Here is a 19683-nt window from a genome sequence, read left to right on the forward strand (position 1 = left end):
ATTGGGGAAAAATTAATAAATAAATATTATTATTATTATTATAATTTATTATTAATACCACAACCACCACCATCCCAAATGTGTATAGCACCATCATCCAAGTGTGCTAAGCACTATATAAATTTAATCACACTTCCCAACACCCATCTCCGTTTTACAGATAAGGGGAAACGGAGACACAGAGGTTAAGCAACTTGCCCTAGGTTAGTGAGTCAGTGCTAGGACTAGAATCCAGGAGAAGTCTGGAGCTAGCCACTTGATTACAGTCTCTCTAAAGTCTAGTTCCTCCGTCTCCCAGCTCAGATGCAAAATTTAGGTCAGGTCCTTGAACCAGCTACATTCTGTGGGATCATCAATTGTTCTAGATCAGGCTTCGGCAACCTTTCAGAAGGGGTGGGCCGAGTCTTCATTTATTCACGCTAATTTAAGGGTTCGCATGCCAGTAATACATTTTAATGCTTTTAGAAGGTCTCTTTCTATACGTCTAGACTATATAACTAAACTATTGTTGTATGTAAAGTAAATAAGGCTTTTAAAATGTTTAAGAAACTTTATTTAAAATAAAATTAAAATGCAGAGGCCCTGGACCAGTGGCCAGGACCCGGGCAGTGTGAGCGCCACTGAAAATCAGCTCGCGTGGCGCCTTTGGCACGTGTGCCATAGGTTGCCTACCCCTGGTCTAGATGATCTGAGGACAGCTTCTGGCTCCCAGGGATATGAATCTGATTGAGCCAGCCACAGCGTATGGAAAAAAGTTCCTGGCCTTGAGGCCATAAGTGAGAGGAAAATACTACACAGAAATATCTGCTGAAATTAGGAGCAGCAAGGCTGGCAGCAGGGTAGTCCAAAGAGGAGGAGCTCCACCCTCCCCAGCAGAACACGCCGCAGTCTCTGGGAGGCTCAGCAATCAAATCCGAACCTGCTAAAGCCTCCAGAGCCTCTCCTCCCTCCTTCATATAGCTCTGGGTCATAGGTGTCCCGAGAGGAACCTGTGGGTCTAATGCAGGTTCTGCTCCAGCTGTTGCTGATAAGCTCCAGGGAATCCAGCTGCTTTTTCACTGCTCCTGAGTTCTTGCAGTAATCACAGCACTTGTTACAAGGGGGGGTGACATCTCCAAAGTACTTTGCTATGGCAGCATGGCGACATCTAGGAGATGAGAGAAAGAAGGTAACAATGACATGCTGATGGGAGAACAATTACTGCAAGGGGGAGGTAAAGTATGGGGGGCAGGGAAGGGGTGAAAGCAGTCTCGGAAGATACCTAATACTGCAGATCAAATCTGCAACATGGGGTGGGGTGGGGAGGGGAGGGGAGAAGAGGATCACCATAGCAAGGGCAACATGGGGCTGTCCCAAACTCATCTGTTTTGGGCTTTTCAGGAGGGCTTTTCAGGAGCTTTCAGCGTTGACCTAACTCCCCCACTGAAGTCAAGGGGAGTTTTACACTGACCTCCATAAGAGCACGGTCAGGCCAACACCGGGCGCTTTTGAATACTCACTCGTTAAAGGCAGTGCCACTGCAAACAGACAGCCACCCCAAACCCCCAGGTTACACACACTGTTACCACACACCCCAACACGCTGCACAAGCAGAAATTCAGCTCCACTTACCCTATGTGTATGGAGCGCTCAGTGGAAGGGGAAAATAGGCCTATTCGTTTATTCATACTCCAAAGACTACTCTGTTCTGAATTTGGACCAGGGAGATCGCAAAGGCTGCTGAAACAATGGAAGAGCCAGAGACGTTGTGGCCGTGGATTCGTCAACACCTTACTACCAAGTTTAAGGTAAGTCTGACTGAAAACCCACAAGTTTTACTATGGACTTTTGACAAAGCTGAGCCACAAGATACAGCCTTGAGTCAGTCTCACAGAGAGGTCCCCTACACTTGTACTAGTTCTGGTCTCTCGGATAAACATGTTCCATTTTAGAGCCATTTGATCAGTTTGGGGTTCTGAGATAAACATGTATTTCGATCAGTTTTGCTGCACAGACCCTCACTGTTTGGGATAGGTCCACAGATCACACATTGGTGAGCTTCTCATTTATTTTACGTTACAGAGATCACAGTGGTAATTCGAAGGATGATAGGCTCGTTCTTTTACCCAGCTGGAGCCTCTCAGCACAGGTAGACACTTGCATTAGTGGAGCTTGAGCTAGTGGCAGTCTAGATGTTGCAGCTCTGGCAAAGACTAGGGCTAGCCACCTGAGTTCAGACCCTGGGGGGTCAAGCCCGAGTTGCCACAAGGTCCACACCACTATTTTGAGTGTACTAGCTTGAGCCGAGCAAGTGCAAGTCTGTCTACCTAGGCTGGGAGGCACAGTCCCAGGTAGAGAGCAGACATACCCCTCCTGGGGGACAAAAGAGATGGCCAAATCTCCACAAGGATTCCACAGGCATGTTAGTGAGCAATGAAAACCAGGCCATCTGCTCGACAATATTGCCCAACCAGTTATACTGAACTAGCAACCAGGCATGTGAGGGTGGCCAGCAATGTTCCCTCTAATGTTTGACAGGCCGTGTGCGTAAAAAATTTCTTCTGTGCAAATTGTTGTGCTTCTGTGCACGCGGTGTTTCGCCGTGCACGCGCGGTTTAGGATCTGCGTGCGCACGTACACAGCTTAGAGGGAACAGTGGTGGCCAGATATTCCAGGGCAGATAGTTTAGCTCCTCAAGATGTGTCTATATTACAGTATACACATATGTGCTCAGTAACTACAGGGGCAAGAGAAACCCCCACTTCCAAAAGCACCCCATGCTTGAACTGGTGAAAGCATCATCTGATTTGGCTAGAGAGGGCAGAACCAGGCAGTCCTCTTTTCAGGTAGATGACGGGGAATGAGGCTGTTTTTGAAACCTAGCATTGCAATAACTGAACAAGTGTGCCAGGGCTGATGGGAAAGGTGGGGAAAAGGGGATTATTTAAAGAAAAAATTAACAAGTGAAACAAGATCTATATCCAACATCAACTAGTTCCATTTTCCAAGCATATTGTATCCCCTTGTCTTTTAGACTGTAAGCTCTTAGCAAGTGTCTTGTCTTAAACATATCTGTAGTGTCTACTACTTGGAGCCCTGAATAAATAGTGATGTAACTCTTACATAGAACAGGCTTGATTTAAAAATACCCACTTAAAAAAAATCACCTACTACAAAGCAAGCAAGCTCTACACGTGTGTATGAGAATGCAAAGTATGTTCTTAAGGGAAACTCTATATCCCTTGTAAGCCCATGCTTTGCGTTTGCCCTCAAATTGCTCCCAGATAGTACACAGGATCACATTAAATATATATATCATGATACAGTTTAGAGTAGACAAACCGTAGTAGGAGTGATGAATCTACACCCACAGTATTTGAAATTAGGGCTGTAGATTAATCGCAGTTAACTCATGCAATTAACTCAAAAAAATGAATCACGATTAAAAAATATGAATCATGATTAATCGCAGTTTGCGATTACATCAACAATTGCATTGTTAAACAATAGAATACCAATTGAAATTATTAAATATTTTTGGATGTTTTTCTACATTTTCAAATATATTGATTTCAATTACAACACAGAATACAAAGTGTACACTGCCCCCTTTTTATGATTTTTATTATAAATATTTGCACTGTAAAAATGATAAACAAAAGAAACAGTATTTTTCAATTCACCGCATACAAGTGCTGTAGTGTAATCTCTTTACCGTGAAAGTGAAACTTACAAATGTATATTATTTTTGTTACATATCCGCACTCAAAAACAAAACAATCAAAACTTTAGAGCCTACAAGTCGACTCAGTCCAATCGCTAAGACAAGTTTGTTTACATTTACGAGAAATAATGCTGCCCACTTCATATTTACAATGTCACCAGAAAGCGAGAGCAGGTGTTCGCATGGGACTTTTGTAGCTGGCATTGCAAGGTATTTACGTGCCACATATGCTAAACATTCGTAGGCCCCTTCATGCTTCGGCCACCATTCCAGAGGACATGCTTCCATGCTGACGACACTCATTAAAAAAAATGCGTTAAATTAAATTTGTGACTGAGTTCCTTGGGGGAGAATTGTATGTCTCCGGCTCTATTTTACCTGCATTCTGCCATATATTTCATGTTATAGTTGTCTTAGATGATGACTCAGCACATGTTGTTCATATTAAGAACACTTTCGCTGCAGATTTGACAAAACACAAAGAAGGTACCAATGTGAGATTTCTAAAGATAGCTACAGCATTTGACCCAAGGTTTAAAGAATCTGAAGTGCCTTCCAAAATCTGAGAGGGAAGGGTGTGGAGCATGCTTTCAGAAGTCTTAAAAGAGCAACACTCTGATGCGGAAACTACAGAATCCGAACCACCAAAAAAGAAAATCAACCTTTTGTTAGTAGCATCTGACTCAGATGATGAAAATGAACATGCGTCAGTCTGCACTGCTCTGGATTGTTATCAGGCAAACCCGTCATCAGCATGGACGCATGTCCTCTGGAATGGTGGTTGAAGCATGAAGGGAGATATGAATCTTTAGTGCATCTGGCATGTAAATATCTTGCAACACCAGCTAAAACAGTACCATGAGAACACCTGTTCTCGCTTTCAGGTGACATTGTGAACAAGAAGCAGGCAGCATTATCTCCTGCAAATGTAAACAAACTTGTTTGAGTGATTGGCTGAACAAGAAATAGGACTGAGTGGACTTGTAGGCTCTAAAGTTTTACATTGTTTTATTTTTGAATGCAGTTTTTTTTGTACATAATTCTGCATTTGTAAGTTCAACTTTCATGATAAAGAGACTGCATTACAGTACTAGTTAATTGAAAAATACTATTTCTTTTGTTTTTACAGTGCAAGTATTTGTAATAAAAAATATATAGTGAGCACTGTACATTTTGTATTCTGTGTTATAACTGAAATCAATATATTTGAAAATGTAGAAAACATCCAAAAATATTTAAATAAATGGTATTCCACTATTGTTTAACAGTGTGATTAATCGCACAATTTATTTAATCGTTGGACAGCCCTAATTTTATCACAAAGGAGTAACATATTAAGCTACACATTTTTAATAAGAAAAACAGGAATGGAACATGAGAACATGGGCACAACATAGATGTTGGAAGCTTAATTTTTGTGATCCTGCATTTAATTTATTTGTTGGTCATAGGAGGCTGGAGGAAATCTGACTTCCAGAGCTTTCATGCCCTCCCCCATAAGCTCTTTATTCCAAACCTATTCAAGATCTATTTGCAGGGCTTTCAAGTGTCAACAACAGGGTTTGAAGTTCCTTAAAAGCAAACAGTGCTCACTTAGGAAACATCTACACTACAGCTGAGAGACTGCTTCCCAGTCCGAGCACAGACACACACTAGCTCAGCTTGAGCTAGCATACTAAAATTAGTAGGGTAGCTGGGGGTAGCATGGGCAGTGACTCAGGCTAGACACCCAAGTACAAACCCACCTGGATCCCCTAGGTACGTACTCAAGTAGCTAGCCTATGTCGCTGCCCATGCTACCCCTGGCTACATGGCTATTTTTAGTGCTCTAGCTTGAGAAGAGCTAGCGTCTGTCTGTCTCTTGTGCTAGAAAGCTTGCTCCCAGCTGCAGTGCAGACCTGCCCTTAGCTAGCTGGGCACACACGGGCAGCAGTGAAGTGCAGACTGACATTTTCTCGAGGCACAATTTTCAAATAGCCATAATTTTGTTAAATCAAGCAGACACCAGCCCTCAGTGAGGACTACATTTTTGCTACTTTTCTCATAGACCTGCTTTTGCCAAGTCTAAAAAGGTGTGATTGGGATTTTTTTAGAACAGGGAACATTTTCTCAAGTGCCTCACTTTCCCATACATCAACAACAGTTGCAGGGATTTTGCTCAAAATCCCCCCTACTATTCTTGTGTGTTTTTTGTATTACCATCCTGCTTATGAGCTTGAGTCACAAACCAGGACCACCATGTGCTAGGTGCTGTACAAACACAGAACAAAAAGGACGCTCCCTGCCCCAGCGAGCATACAATTGAAGTACTTTAGTTCTTTTCTCCCTTCTCACACATGCACCACTTCTATCTACTACAGCCGGACCATGGAAATGGATTAATGGCTAACTGCTTATTATTAATTTGTATATAGTATCTGATTTATTGTGTCTAGCACATTTTGGACACATACAATATAATTACTATGAATGTATTTACACAGCACATATTTCATATATATATATATTTCAGATGCATGGCTTGCTTTTGAATATCTAGCCCTTGATGCCAAGTCTCATCTTAAAGTTATAACCCCCTCAAACAGTTGACAACACTGGGCCAAGTTCTTCTGTCAGTTACAAAGATGCAACTTCAGTGAACTTACTTCACAGGGCATCTGCGTCGCACAGCAGACTTGAGCTTGGCCTCTAACAGGCTCTGCAACTAAAACACAAATTTAGAAGACAACTCTTCTATTATTAGAGGGTTGAGCGGGGCCATTTTGTCTTCTCTACCAAAAGCACTCCAGCTGGCTTGGCAGCTTCAGCAGCAAAATGGTCATAGAGGGAAAAGTAGTATTTCCTCCATTAGAAACTACCTTTTTAAGGCAGGTCTGAATGGTGACATCTACAAACAGGTGCATGGAAAGGGCGTGGGGGCCGGGGGTTAAGTCTGGATTCCTGGCCAGAAGATGGCAAGGAATCCAGCAGAGTATCTGTTGGCTCCAGGCATTTCAAACAGACTCTGTTAAGAGTCCATAATGACTGCCTATTCATTAACTCCCTTGCAGCCCAGGGGTTTTGATTTACCAAGCAGAAAACACAGCCAAGAGCTGGTGAAGAAACTAAAGCAGCAGGCTCCAAACAAGCTCAGTGCAAGCGTGCGTGCTGAAGTCAGAAGGAACACAGTACTACCCAGGTAAGGGGATTGGGACAGTGAATTAATTGTACTATGAGCCCAGGTCACTGAAAGCTGAATAGGGGCTACTACAAAGATGGCTTTCTATCCCCCTGCAAAGCAGCACTGACTCATTCTGGTCCTGAATTCAGAGAAAGAGTTCTTTCACAACCAGGGAAAAAAGGGAGACACATTTGAGTCTCTCCCCCTACCCTTCCAAAAGAACGGCAGGGTGCTGCGGGTCCTGCCACTGCAGCACCATTACAGAAATGTCAAAGGCCTTCTGTGAGTCAGTTCTTTGTTTCTCAAAGAGAGAAAGAAGTGAAGGCATTATTCTCTTATTAGTCAAACACACACCACTCCTCTTGGTGTTAAGAGTGAAGCATATAATAGTGGCTGGTCATGCCTCCCTCCCTCCCTTCCCTCACAGAGCTTTAGTGACAGGGTTAGGAGGGAGGGGAAGATGTTGGCATGTACATTTAACCCCCTAATACCAACAAACAAGATTTTGCCCTGGAATGCTGTGGCAAAGAACAGAGGAGCTCTGAAGCCATTGGTGTCCTGTTAACAGCCAAAACCTTAATGCTTCAGATGAAGGCAAAACAAATAAAATACAACAACACCCCTACTTTACAAACAAACTGGTAATTGAGTGGTTCACAAAATTGAAGAGTTCATTAAACCAAACATCTCAATTGCAGCAGGTACAGTGCATAAGTTGCAGTATGATGCACTGTACCACTTTCTTCTTCTCCTTCAAGCCACTACAAAAATTTCCAGTGCACTGAAGGAATCAAAGTGTGAAGGAATGACGACTTGTTCCTCAGAGACCTCACTTGTGTAATGTGATTCATTCCCCCGGCTGCGAAGCAGGGTTCGTATAACTAGTGTTCACGAGATTGGTGTTTGTAAAAAATCGAGGTTCTGCAGTACATAGCTAGTTGTGCAATGATCTACATGGCGGAATAGCCTTCCTTGGCTCCGCACGCAGTTCATTTTTGCCTTGAAGCAGGAGACTTGGTTATACCCATTGTCTCAGACTGCATTGTCACAAGTGTTCTGAAATTATCCAGCTCTTTAAAAATTCAGCCACAGTATTTCTCTCTCTCCCTGCAGCAAAGAGTTCCATAGGTTGACTCTATGACAATTTTTTCTAAATGTAGTCACCTTTCATTTCACTGAGAAACCCCAATTTTGTGTTAAGGGACAGAAAGAAAAGCTAACACTGAAATTTCAGCAACATGACGCGAAATGTTAGTGAAACCCGATCACTGCAGACATGATGATAACGAGGATATTCATCAGAGTTCAGTGCCTGGCCTCTCTTTTCTTTATGCCACTGTTCTTGTCCAGTGAAGAATGTTTCAGCACCTTATCTCAAACTAGAGAGGGAAGATAAAATACCAGGGAAAGGTGCATTTATCTTAGCATAGCTACTACCTGCCTTTGAAAAGATAATGCATCTCCAGTGAGATACACTAGGGAGGAATGCCAGGTCTGCTGAACTAGGGATCCCAACCATTTGGGAGGCGAGGTCCCCTTGAATGGAGCAAACCATCACGACAACTCAGGAATGAATGAATAAAAACCAGTAAGACAAATTGTACAGCTAGTTGCCAATTGCTGGGGAAAAAAATGGGGGAGGGGAGATCTTATGGGTACCACACACAAGCAGAGCGAACAATGTACTGGTAGCAAATAAGCGTCAACACTCCTTTGAGGCCGGTAGGTATTATTGCCCTCAGTATACAGAAGGGTAAATTGAGGCATCAAGAAGTTAAATGACTTGGCCAAGGTCACACAGCAGATACATAGCAGAGCCAAGAAAATAACACAAGACTCCTGCCCCCAAGCACCACATCCTAACCACAAGATCATCCTTCTTTCCTAAAGGAAATGGCATTGTCATTTCATCCCCTTTATTCCCAGCTTCTTCAAAGAACACAAGAGAACAGTCCATTCCCCATTGGGAGCCAGCAGGAAACTGGACAGCATAAAGAAAGTTAATTGCTTTAACATGCAACCGAACTATTGAAAGGAAATCAATATAACCCCAACCCAGACTACTCCAGCAAAAGCCGTCATTAATCGGAACAAAGAAGAGACCTCGCTGGCAAGAAGATACACAGGAAGTTTCCAACAAGTGTTGGCACCGTGGGCTCCGCTCTAGACAGTTAGTACCAGTTGCCAGGCTCTGCTTGTGCTCACTTCTCGCCTCCCTCCCCAGCACACATGTAATACGAAACCTCACATCTCCAGAACGACCAACAACAAAAAAAAAAAGAGCTCAGGCAGAGACAGCAGCTGGCTGTCAGCAGCAGAGTGGAGAGGGGCCAAGCGAGGAAAGAACCCCAAGCCAGAAAGGGGCAGGATGGGGGGAGAGAGACGTGAAGTTTAAGAAGACAGAAAAACAACAGGCGGAGGAGGACAGTCCTGCGGCACTGTTGGGGTAAGGCTGAGTTGGTGCCTGGGTTCATTCCACCGTAGCATCTCAATAGCAGGAGGGTTCAGCTAGTCAGCAGTAGCTCAAGCTTTTGTAGCTGTTTGCATGGCAAATTGTGCTCAGCCATTGAACAGGGTTTGCTAGCCTGAATTTGGTTGCAAAGGACACTGGGGGGAGGATGGTGAGAGCCAAAAGCTTTGAGGAGTCAGGGAAGCTGTGCTACAACAGAGTGTACCGAAAGCAGCTACTGCTCACTTTTATCACATACATTGTCAATAACAGTTTGAAGCAGAAGGGAGTAACTTTTAGCTGATTCGCGAGCATTTAAAGGGCTGTATCCTGTGTTCACTTCTTCAGTGGAGTTACAGGGAGTGCACGTCAGTGCAGAACTTGGCCCTTCCTATGAGCAGGATCTGCCACAGGGCATTCTTTGCACATGTGTTTTCATGTGTGAGTACTTAGTTTAGCCAGCAGCTTTGGTGACTCCCTGCTCAGTGGGAGCTACCAACTTTGGCTAGTGTATGTCAAACCACAGCAGAGAATTCTACCTAGAAGAGCTCTCAGCTGGTGCTGAGTTTTATCCCCTGAACCCTGAAGCAAGCAGAATGCTCAGAAAACAAAACCCATTCAGAGAAACCAGCTTACTGTGCAAATTAATATAAACGTCTGGGCCCAGTGGAAATAAAGGGGAAGCTTTTACACAGCTTCCAAATGGAGATCTGCAATGGTAGCAGGAGCAGATTCTGGTCTGCTGTCCAAAACAGCACCAGAAACCCACAGCTCTGGCAGAGAACACCAGGTCTCTCAGCCCATGTCTTACTTAACATGAGGCTGTGGGGTCTGAGCACATTTTGATCAACAAGGGAGGGAAATGAAACAGAGGAGAAAGAGTCCCAAACGCACAAGAATAACCTCGAGCCAGCCTTGCTTCTAGCTACCAAAGTGCCCTCCCACCCCTTTCCTTCACTCACCATTTGTCACTGCCAAAGATGTAACCCCATGAACCCCTCTGTTTTCCCCATCTGAAGCCAATTATTTCTCAATGCTGTTTGGAAGATTTTGTAACCCTTTGCATTGAGCTAACAACTGGTGCGTTCTCCAGAGAGAGCTCAAAGTTCAGCTGTTTACAAACAGGCAGCAAGAGAGACAGAAAGCCAGTTCTCCCCAGATGTTGCACAGATATAGGAATGTGAAGGATCAAGTACTTTGAGCCTCTCCTTCTATTTCCCTTTGGATCCTGCTTATTTGGAAAGGGTGGTGCATCTTACCACTCGCCTGTCACGCAAAGAATACAGCAGAACCACTTGGGTAACAGCACAGTAAATTACTGGGCCCTCCTCCTCTCCCAACTAGTCTGAATTCCAGAGACTCATTAGCGGTTCCTTGAAGGGTCTGTGGTTTACATTTGTTTTTAAACATTACAGTTCAGATGGCTTCCAAACAGAAAGAAGAAGAAAAAAAGCAAAAGAAAAACAAGGACAAAAGTGGGAGAGAGAGAGAAACAGGCCAAATTTTCCTTGCAGTGAAAATCCTAAAGGGTTATGACTGGGGGCTTATCCAGCAGCAGAGGAGGAAAAATAAGCAATACGAAACGTGTGTCTGGAAGTAGGAAGGCAGAGGCATGGTTTACGTTACTGCTGTCACGTAGCACAGAGGCCTCTTAGCCTGTATCAAACATGACAGATCTATAGAAAGGCCTTTGCTGGAGGCCAAGTGTACAATGGGTTAGTACACTAGCCATTCACCTTAGAAAGCAGAGGCTTAAATCTAAGCAAGTGGGAGGGGGGAAAAAAAAGTGATAAAACAATTGATTTTAGTCTGCAACACAAACCCACCACAACTGAGAGTTTGCTCAGGACAGTCGCAGGACTGGAATAGCCAGGGGAGCTGCTAGTCAAAACTGAGGTGTGCTAAGAGTGCCAAGGAAGGGCAGCGCCTGCCCATGCCCTTACTTGACACAAACTAGTACAATCGTTCCTCCCACACCATCAATTTCATAAGCTTCACACTTCACCCATCATTTAAATTGCTTCTTTCAAGAGATCAGATGTAGGTGCTTCAACTTCCTGGATTTTCCAGGTCCCTACAGCCAGCATGGCATTCTGGTTAGGAGTAAATGGCACATTTCAAAACCCAAGCTGGATTCATTCAATTTCTGAGTTCTGGACAGCGCTGTGCAAATAAGGACCCAGGTGTAATGGAAAGCAGCTAGAGAATGTGTTCCCAATATTGTGATGAGGCATATGGCACTGAGATTGGCAGAAAACCTGTGTTTCCTGAAGTGGCTATTTACTGGGCTTTCATAGACCTGGACACACACTCAAACATGGTACATCTCATTCTGTCAGCTGTCCTTGAAAATAGCTGTTCTAATTACTCCTCAGTCTACTACAGAGCCGAGACCCAAGCAGCAGTAACTACAGAACATCAGAGACCCCACTTGTTATTCGCAGATTTATTTTTAATACAGCTTGTCCTTTCAGCAGGCAAGTCACAATCCCTGTGCCTCAGTTTCTCCCATCTGTAAGACAGGAGTAATAATAATGACCTCTCTCAAGGCGCTTCATTCATTTACGATTCTCAGATGGGATGTGCTAGAGAAGGGTAGAGGATTCTTAAGAGCTTTATAGAAGTTCCCGACTCAGCGGTCTCAATATCAATTTCAGACTCTTGATTGATATTTCAGGGAGTTCAATGCCTTCCCATGATCCTGTCTCACATTAGTTAAATATGAGGTGGCTTGGGCAGGACTGGGGCATCTTTACTGCTGGGAAACCTGGCTCCACTAAGTGGACAAACTAGACTGCAGGCTATCTTGACTATTTGGGTACCCAATCAATTCTATTTTATAATCTGGAGGGGAGAGCTTCAGATTTTTCAACCTTGGCTGACAAGGTCAAAGCTCTTCTCCCATGAAATTGAACCACAATTTACCAGCTTGTGCACATGTGGGTGAAGTCTGAATTCTCTAGAGCTGGGAACTATTTTTTCCTGCCAGTGAATGAACTATTGGCCTCACTGGTTCTGACCTCTCCTGTTATGGACACAAGACTTGCTTGTGGGCTGTTGTGAAGATCATGCGGTTGGTCAACTACATCCATGCCAGCAAAAGCTGCAGTAACAATGCAATATCGCGGGTGGATTTCCTCTATTTCTATAATCCCTTTAATCTTAAAGCATGTTGCAGATTTAAACTAATATATAAATCATATACAGGGATTATTTCATCTCCTGCCAAAATGCAGCTACTATTTAACAATGCACGGCAACATGACGATAGTTTAGGAACGGAAGTGGAGAAGATCTTATCCATTTGAAGCCAGAGCAGTAATTCAGTAGAGTACAAAGGAGTTACCACACTTAGAGTTAATCCACGACACCACAGCTGAACACCTACTCTTGAGAAAGCGATCACCAGTCAGAACCTTCATTTTAAGCCTCACTGGGAGGGCAGCCCCTTCAGCAGTATAGCACCTCTTTTCACCATGCTGGGGTGGACTTGGCAGATTCCCTGCCAAGCAACCAACACTACCTGCCTACAGCTCCTACGCATTCCAGGGGCGTTTACCATTCCAGTATTGGACCAAACTCACCCTGCTTATCTTGTGTGACTTGATGGGGACAGATCATAGCACACAATGTTTGCGTTAATGGCTGCAGACAAGAAGTCTGAGAAAACATCTTAAAGAAAACATTAAAATGGAGTCAGAGATAAGTGTGTGACAACAGACAAACTCCTTGCTTGGGAGCATCAGGTAGTCCCCCGGAGCCCGCCATTCTGCACCCCTGGCCCCTCTTGTTGAGTTGTGAGGTCTCAAATGGCTGCCACTGTGGGATCGGAGGTGAAGAGGATGCCGGTCTTCGGGCAGAATCAAAGATCAACATGACTAGGAAGTGCTGCATTAGAACTACGTGTGCTAACAACAGACTCCCCAAAACTTCATCTCAGGGTTCAGAAAGCAGCAACAGCAAAAGCCTAGAAAGGGTTGCTTGCAAGAGGACATTGAAGCTATTTAGTTAGAAGGATTTTGACAAGAGAAATAAAAACAGCTAGTGCTGTGTAAACATGTGGCTAGGCAATGACAGGGAGTGGGCGTAAATAAGCTTACTTTCATCCTAAACAGTGGTACAGCGACTGCACACTTATGAAGTATATCTAGTTCAAAGGTTATTTCATTTTGTTTCATTACTGCAACAACAGCGGAATAAAATAATAGTGATACACCTTCCATAGCACTTTCCATCCGAAGAGCTCAAAGCCCTTTAGAAGCATTTGTGTTAAACATTGTCCCATTTTACAGATATGGAAACTGACGAACATAGTACTTACGTGACTTACGCAAAAATACGTAGTGAATCAGTAGCAGAACTAGCCTGAACCCATGTTTCCTGACTTCTAGTCCTGTGCCCTAACCACAAGATCATCATCTCTCTTTCTCTCTTCCTCGCTATGCAAACATACATTACTGAAACAGCACCAGCATTATGACTAACCCATGGCTTAGTCCTCAACAATAAGTTTAGCCTCACCTGCCCTCCCACACACCTACTTCTCCATGCAGAGGATGAAAGCACAGAAGAGGAGTGTATCTTGTTAAAGGGAAGGGTGTTTAAACTGTATACATTCCACAAATAAATTATTCATTCATGGAGACCGAACCAGTTTAAGCCAGATACCAGAATCTGGGCCCTATGGAAAGTCGACCACATTATGCAGCCTTCATGCTTGGTCAAGGTCCAGCCGTGCGCTATAGCCAACTTACAAAGGACGTCAAAGATGTGACACAGACCGCTGGTTCTCAGTCCCAAAAGGCTCTAGCCAAAACAGTCAACCTGAGGTGCCTAATGTTAGGCACCTAAATAAATGTTCTTATTCTCAGAAATGCCGAATAGCCAGAATTACCAATCAAATCAATAAGAGCTGCAGGTGCTCATCAGCTGAAAGTCAGGCCACTTACTTAGGTACCATATGACTGTAGTCTATTAAAGCAAGTTGGAAAGATTTGGCATCCAGGGCATTTATGGCAATTTGCACAGCTTTACCCAACTGGCACTGTAGGATGAATCTGCGTTAAAAAAAATAAGGTAGTACTTTCTAGGCATCACCTCAACCTTAATCAGTAACCTGTGAGAGCCCTGAACACAGGCAGTGCCTTGCTAGTTTAAAATAACCTGACCCGTGCAGCTGAGCCACATGCTGCAAACCAAATGGACGTCTTTCTGCATTATTACTGTGCTTGTTCTCTTTCCAAGCAAGACTAATGCCTTGAGCTCATGGTAGGTTCTACCTCCCTTCTGAAACAATATGAAGATCTAAAGATTTGATTTACTCAGTTCACTTCCCTGCAGTGTGAATAGGAGATCTGAAGATTTAATCCCTTGGCTACAATGTAGGGTTTTGTTGCTTTAAAGAGGAATTTCTCAGAAATGAACAGTCAGAATAAAAGATGGTTGGAACCATAACTTTCCGACTGCCATGGCAGGCTAGAGGGAATGCTCCAAGCTGCCTGCTGTGAAGCAGTTCAGGGTGGTGTTTGCTTTGATTTTTGTTTAAGTTTCTCTTTTCCTCCTCTCTCCCCTTTCGTCCACCTTTTTTCATTTCTTCTTTACTATGTTTAGGTACAGCTGTGTGAATGCCCAGTCATAATAAGACGTTTTACTCCGTGTTGCAAAGGCAGGAAATGTGGACATTCTGATTTTCTCCTGTAATGAGCTCCAAAGTCTTGCCCCTGTTCCCAGAAGAGCACTGGCTTCTGCTCTCATGTTCCTGTTCCCAGTGAACGTACTACTGAGGGAGGTCAGCTGCAAAGAGATACACAGAGATGGAGGAACTGTGACATGAAGAGGTTGATTTGCCCAAGATTAAACAGTCCATTGGTGGCTATGCTTGCTATAGAATCCAGGAACCCAATTTCCAATGGTCTTCTCTAACCCCCAACAACATTCTATCCTTGGAAAGTAAACTGCCAGTTAAAGTGGGGACTTCAAGCCAGATGGGGACTGCATCTCCAGTATCATACAGAGATCACCAGCGGCCAAACTGGTTTCTTCTTATCATCTGAAATGCTGTAAAGTAACGGAGTGAGAATAACATCAGCTACTTTCCTTTGTAAACAAGAACAGAGTAATGGAACTGTATCTTTCACAGAGAAGTGTCTGTTTTAATAATTATCATTTGCCCTGATCCTCAGTACCACCTTTCATCTGTTACTGTAGGTCTTCTGCAGCTTCTTTGAAAAACAAGTGTACTAAATGAATTAATCTTTATAACTCTTTTGTGATGTCACTAAGTATCATTGCCCTTGTTTTATAAATAAGGAAGTTGAGGCCCAGAGAAGTTAGGTGATTTGTTCAAGGTCACACAGTGAATCAGTGGTAGAGCTAGGAATAGAACCCAGTCCTTCCCATGTGCTAATCCTGGAAAAATCCTGGCCCCCCTGAAGCCAATGGGAGTTTTATCACTGGTTTCGGTGGGAGTAAGATCAAGTCCAAGGTTAGTTCTGAGCAAACAATTTATATAATTGGTGGAATGGAAGACTGACAGACAGTTTTGGTTTGTTTGTTTTTTTTTGGGGGGGGGGGGGGAATGGAGGCAGGGAGGAGAATAAGTGGAAGAGGGAATTCTGCAAAGTTGTTTGGTTCTGCGATTATAAATCCTGAAACGCTGTGAGTTTCTGGAGCTGGCATCTCACTTAGTAGAGTGGAAAGGTATTTACTCCCTTGTTGGCAGCCAGATACTGCACCGCTGACTGCAGTTCAAACTTTCTCCCTGTAGAGTGTTCAAACCAAGATAAACAAGCAACATTCCTTGCAACTTTTAAACATCAGACTCCTTCACCCACAATGGTGTTAGATAGCCTGACCAACAGAACACCCATTGCTGAGGAAAGAAAGTCAAGCCAGGATCCTGGTCAAACTATACAGACTGAACCCTACATTAAGCCATACAGTGTTACACCCATGCTACAGCAGTAATCCTACACTTCACACCAAAACTCTGGAGGTCTAGCTCATATCATACTAGCAACTCACTCCCCAGCCCAGGGCAGGGCACAGAAACATTTTTGACAGACTGTTTGCTGTGGGATCTTCCAGGCAGAAACACAAAGTGTTTTACCTCTAAAGCAACGATCAGAGAGCACAGACTGTTTTGCCTCTCCTCACGCTTTCCATTTGTTGGACTGGAAATCAAACTGAGACATACAGACATAGAATCCTGTAACAGTGCGTGAGGTGGAAGAAAAGCCACTAGAGGAACAGTTCGCTTTAGGCGTGGAGATCAATCCTGGAGAGAAATATTTAACCCTGGTTTGTGCAATGGCCATTGTGGCCTATAGGGTTAGCTTACCTTTATTATATTCACGGCTTTGCCTTCATTCTGCCTTTATTATATTCAGCAGTAATGCAAGGAACCTACAGGCCTGTATCCTATAAGACATTAGCTTCCGCAGTTATCACCAGGCTTGAGGCCTATAAGCTCTGGCACAGGTAAACGGCCCAATGGAAAACCCCAAGTATTGATTGGTAAGCTGAAAAAGAGTGTTTAAGGGGAAATCCCACACAAGAATGTCATTAGCGATGAATTGATGTACATGATAACTGGTACATAAGCTACCGTGCATACTGAACCATAAGGGTGCCAAGGCAACGAATTGACATATATGATAACAAATTGAGATCACTGATACACTAACCTATAGGAGAAGGACACCAAACATTAGCAAGGTAAGGAAATACAAATAAGGAAGAGGGGAGAAACCCCAACTGAATAAGAATCAGACATAGTGGTGTCAGCGTAACATATTAAAAAATTTGCATCCCAGCCTATGAGCAGTAGGAGAAAGATGTAGCCCGTGGGAGATGCCAGAATGATGGCCACTGGTGATGTGGGGCAAGGTAATGAGGAAGATGATGACTAACATTTCAGGTTGGTCTGCAAGGGATGGTGTAAGTATATGGATGTTCAGAGGTACATTCTGTAGTATCTCTATCTACCTTACTGGGCTGGAGTGTTTGTGACTGTGCTAAATGTTAATAAAATTATTGGTAAATATAGAAGAGTTCCTATAGTGTGAGTGTTGCAACTGTGCACATCAGGGTTCCCAACTACATAATAATTTGAATAACACTGGGCCTGATCTTAGGACAAGAACCCGTCAACCCTCAAAGTGATAACTGGGAACTCTTAAAAAGAAAAGGAGTACCTGTGGCACCTTAGAGACTAACAAATTTATTTGAGCATAAGCTTTCGTGACCTACAGCTCACTTCACTGAATGCATCCGATGAAGTGAGCTGTAGCTCATGGAAGCTTATGCTCAAATAAATTTGTTAGTCTCTAAGGTGCCACAAGTACTCCCTTTTCTTTTTGCGAATACAGACTAACAAGGCTGCTACTCTGAAACCTGGGAACTCTTAGTAACCTATAGATTTATTAATTACATTGATCAGGCTACATCATTTCAGGTCATAAGGCTACAACTGTGCTCCACTGCACCTACTCTTCCTACTGGACCTGGCCTCTCTTGCCACCTTGCCTTTTTCCCCCTGCCCCAAAGAACCCATCTGATTCTGACTCTTCCCTCCCCATAAACTCTGTAGCCTTGTTTTTAAAAGAACAAACCTGTGGATTGCATCCACATTCAAAATATACTGTTTTGCTTGGCAGTATAATATTTAAACCCAGCATGCAAAGAAAGAGCCAAGATCTCTCCCAAGTAATTGTTCTAAATGTACTGAAGGCTGAACCCAGAGCATCCACTGTGCAAACCAAAGCAGAAAGTGCAGCAGTGAATTGATTGTCTTATTTATGAAGCATTTTCTGTATCTCTGTTTGCTTTATGTCACCACTAAAGGCAGAAATTAACTGCACCATGAAGGACTCCCATAAAATAGTGTCAACTAATAGAATTTAAACAAGCCAGGAAATTTCAGTTGAACGATGGCATAAGAACCTTAACTCAGTCGGGGGTCCAAACACACACCAAACACAAGGTTTTGCATGTGTCTAACAAGCTGTATGCTTCTAAGCAGCCTATGATAATAATAGGCACAATGGGTTGAATAACTGCTGATGGGAAAACTTAAACTCAGTTTTGTTCATACTATACACGCTACAACATTAACGCAGTTGGACACCTTTCAGGGTTTGTCTACATGGGGAGTTAATCTAGAAAAACTATTCTGGAATAACTATTCCCAATTAGCTTCCTGCATGGATGCTCTGATGCTCTTATTCCAGACTAAAGTGAGTTGTTCCTGTTTAGCTTAAGGTTGCTGACACAAACATTTGGCTTGCCGCAAGCTAGGGTGTAAATCTACCCCACATTAACCTGTTGTGCACTAAGTGTCTGTGTGAACCCTACTAAGCACACTAACTGTTTCCTACTGTGCTTTGATATACCCTGTTTTGACATGGGAGTAGATCAAAGCGCATTAAGGAACGGTTAGTGCACATCAGCAGAGGCTGTACAGACTCCTATAGCACAGCAAGCTAGTGCAGTGTAGTTTACACCCCAGCCTGCCGTGAACTGAATGTTTATGTAGACAAGCCAACCTGCTTTGAAAAGTGGATTATCCTAATTCAGAATAAGGCACTCTCATTCTGGAATAAGGAGCATCCATGCAGACAGTTAATCAGGAATAGTTATTCTGCTTTAAATTCACACCCTCCCGTAATCCAAATTACTTTCTCAGAGTAGGCAAACTCTTAAAAACAGCACCCTACCTCACTCTCCAGTAACACTGCAAGATCATCCATTTGTAGACACAAGAAGTTTTTGATCACACAAAAGAGCAGGCTTGCAAATATTATGGATACAATTGGAGTGGTAGCTTTGAAAATGTTGCCTTATATAAATATAACTTTATCAACAGTATTTTCAGCTCCTGACAATAAATTGCCTTTTCATAGTTGATGGAATTACAAGAGGAATGGGAGTAAGGATCATCTACACTAGGCTCTAAAGTCAAATAGATCTCCGTGGCATTTGTTCTCCCTTCCTCCCCTCCTGCCCATATACCCAATGGGTGGGAGTCTAAATCCCCTAGCCAGATTATATGTCACTACATTACTACAAATGTGTGGTCAAACAGATCTATATTTATCTTACCAGGTACAAAAGTCACAGTCAGCTGTATAACTGTATAACTTAAAGCATTCATGTCTCCTAAATAGACGAGGATCAGTCAAAATTCACAATATCACCATACACCACCAGCCCTGGAAACCAGAAATATGATAGGAGTATTACACAGGGGTGCTATGATAATGGAAGCACTCACAAGGTGGCTTGCTGCAGCTGGAGCTACAAGAAACCTTAAAAGGGAGCATATGTTGCATTACACAGGGGAAGACAATTTTGTATACAGAATGCAGCATC

The 19683-nt window shown here is 43.3% G+C and overlaps 2 protein-coding genes across 14 annotated transcripts in view; one reads left to right on the forward strand and one right to left on the reverse strand.

Moving 5' to 3' along the window:
• The window catches only part of RECQL5 (RecQ like helicase 5), a 59238-nt gene that overhangs the window by 13488 nt on the left and 26067 nt on the right, over window positions 1–19683 (reverse strand). For 7 of the 11 annotated variants that reach the window (XR_012154767.1, XM_073310456.1, XM_073310455.1 and 4 more), the window contains 2 exons: window positions 1612–1716; window positions 920–1147 (listed from right to left, as the gene is read on the reverse strand). The exons of 1 other annotated variant lie outside the window; for it this stretch is intronic. Coding sequence is in view for 9 of the 10 variants with exons in the window: in XM_073310456.1 (XP_073166557.1) it covers window positions 920–1147; window positions 1612–1716 (333 nt within the window). In the remaining variant the exon portion in view is untranslated. Of the gene's footprint in view, window positions 1–919; window positions 1148–1611; window positions 1717–19683 lie in introns of those variants that run through there. 3 more of the 11 variants (XM_073310457.1, XM_073310464.1, XM_073310463.1) reach the window with 3 other exon arrangements.
• Window positions 1–19683, forward strand: part of SMIM5 (small integral membrane protein 5) — a 28027-nt gene that overhangs the window by 4187 nt on the left and 4157 nt on the right. For 2 of the 3 annotated variants that reach the window (XM_073310468.1, XM_073310469.1), the window contains exons 2-3: window positions 1703–1787; window positions 6754–6881. In XM_073310468.1, coding sequence (XP_073166569.1) covers window positions 1703–1787; window positions 6754–6881 — 213 coding nt within the window. Of the gene's footprint in view, window positions 1–1702; window positions 1788–6753; window positions 6882–8811; window positions 9310–19683 lie in introns of those variants that run through there. The other variant, XM_073310470.1, reaches the window with a different exon arrangement.

The sequence above is a fragment of the Lepidochelys kempii genome, chromosome 14 (assembly GCF_965140265.1).
Source record: "Lepidochelys kempii isolate rLepKem1 chromosome 14, rLepKem1.hap2, whole genome shotgun sequence".
Classification (NCBI taxonomy): Eukaryota; Metazoa; Chordata; order Testudines; family Cheloniidae; genus Lepidochelys; species Lepidochelys kempii.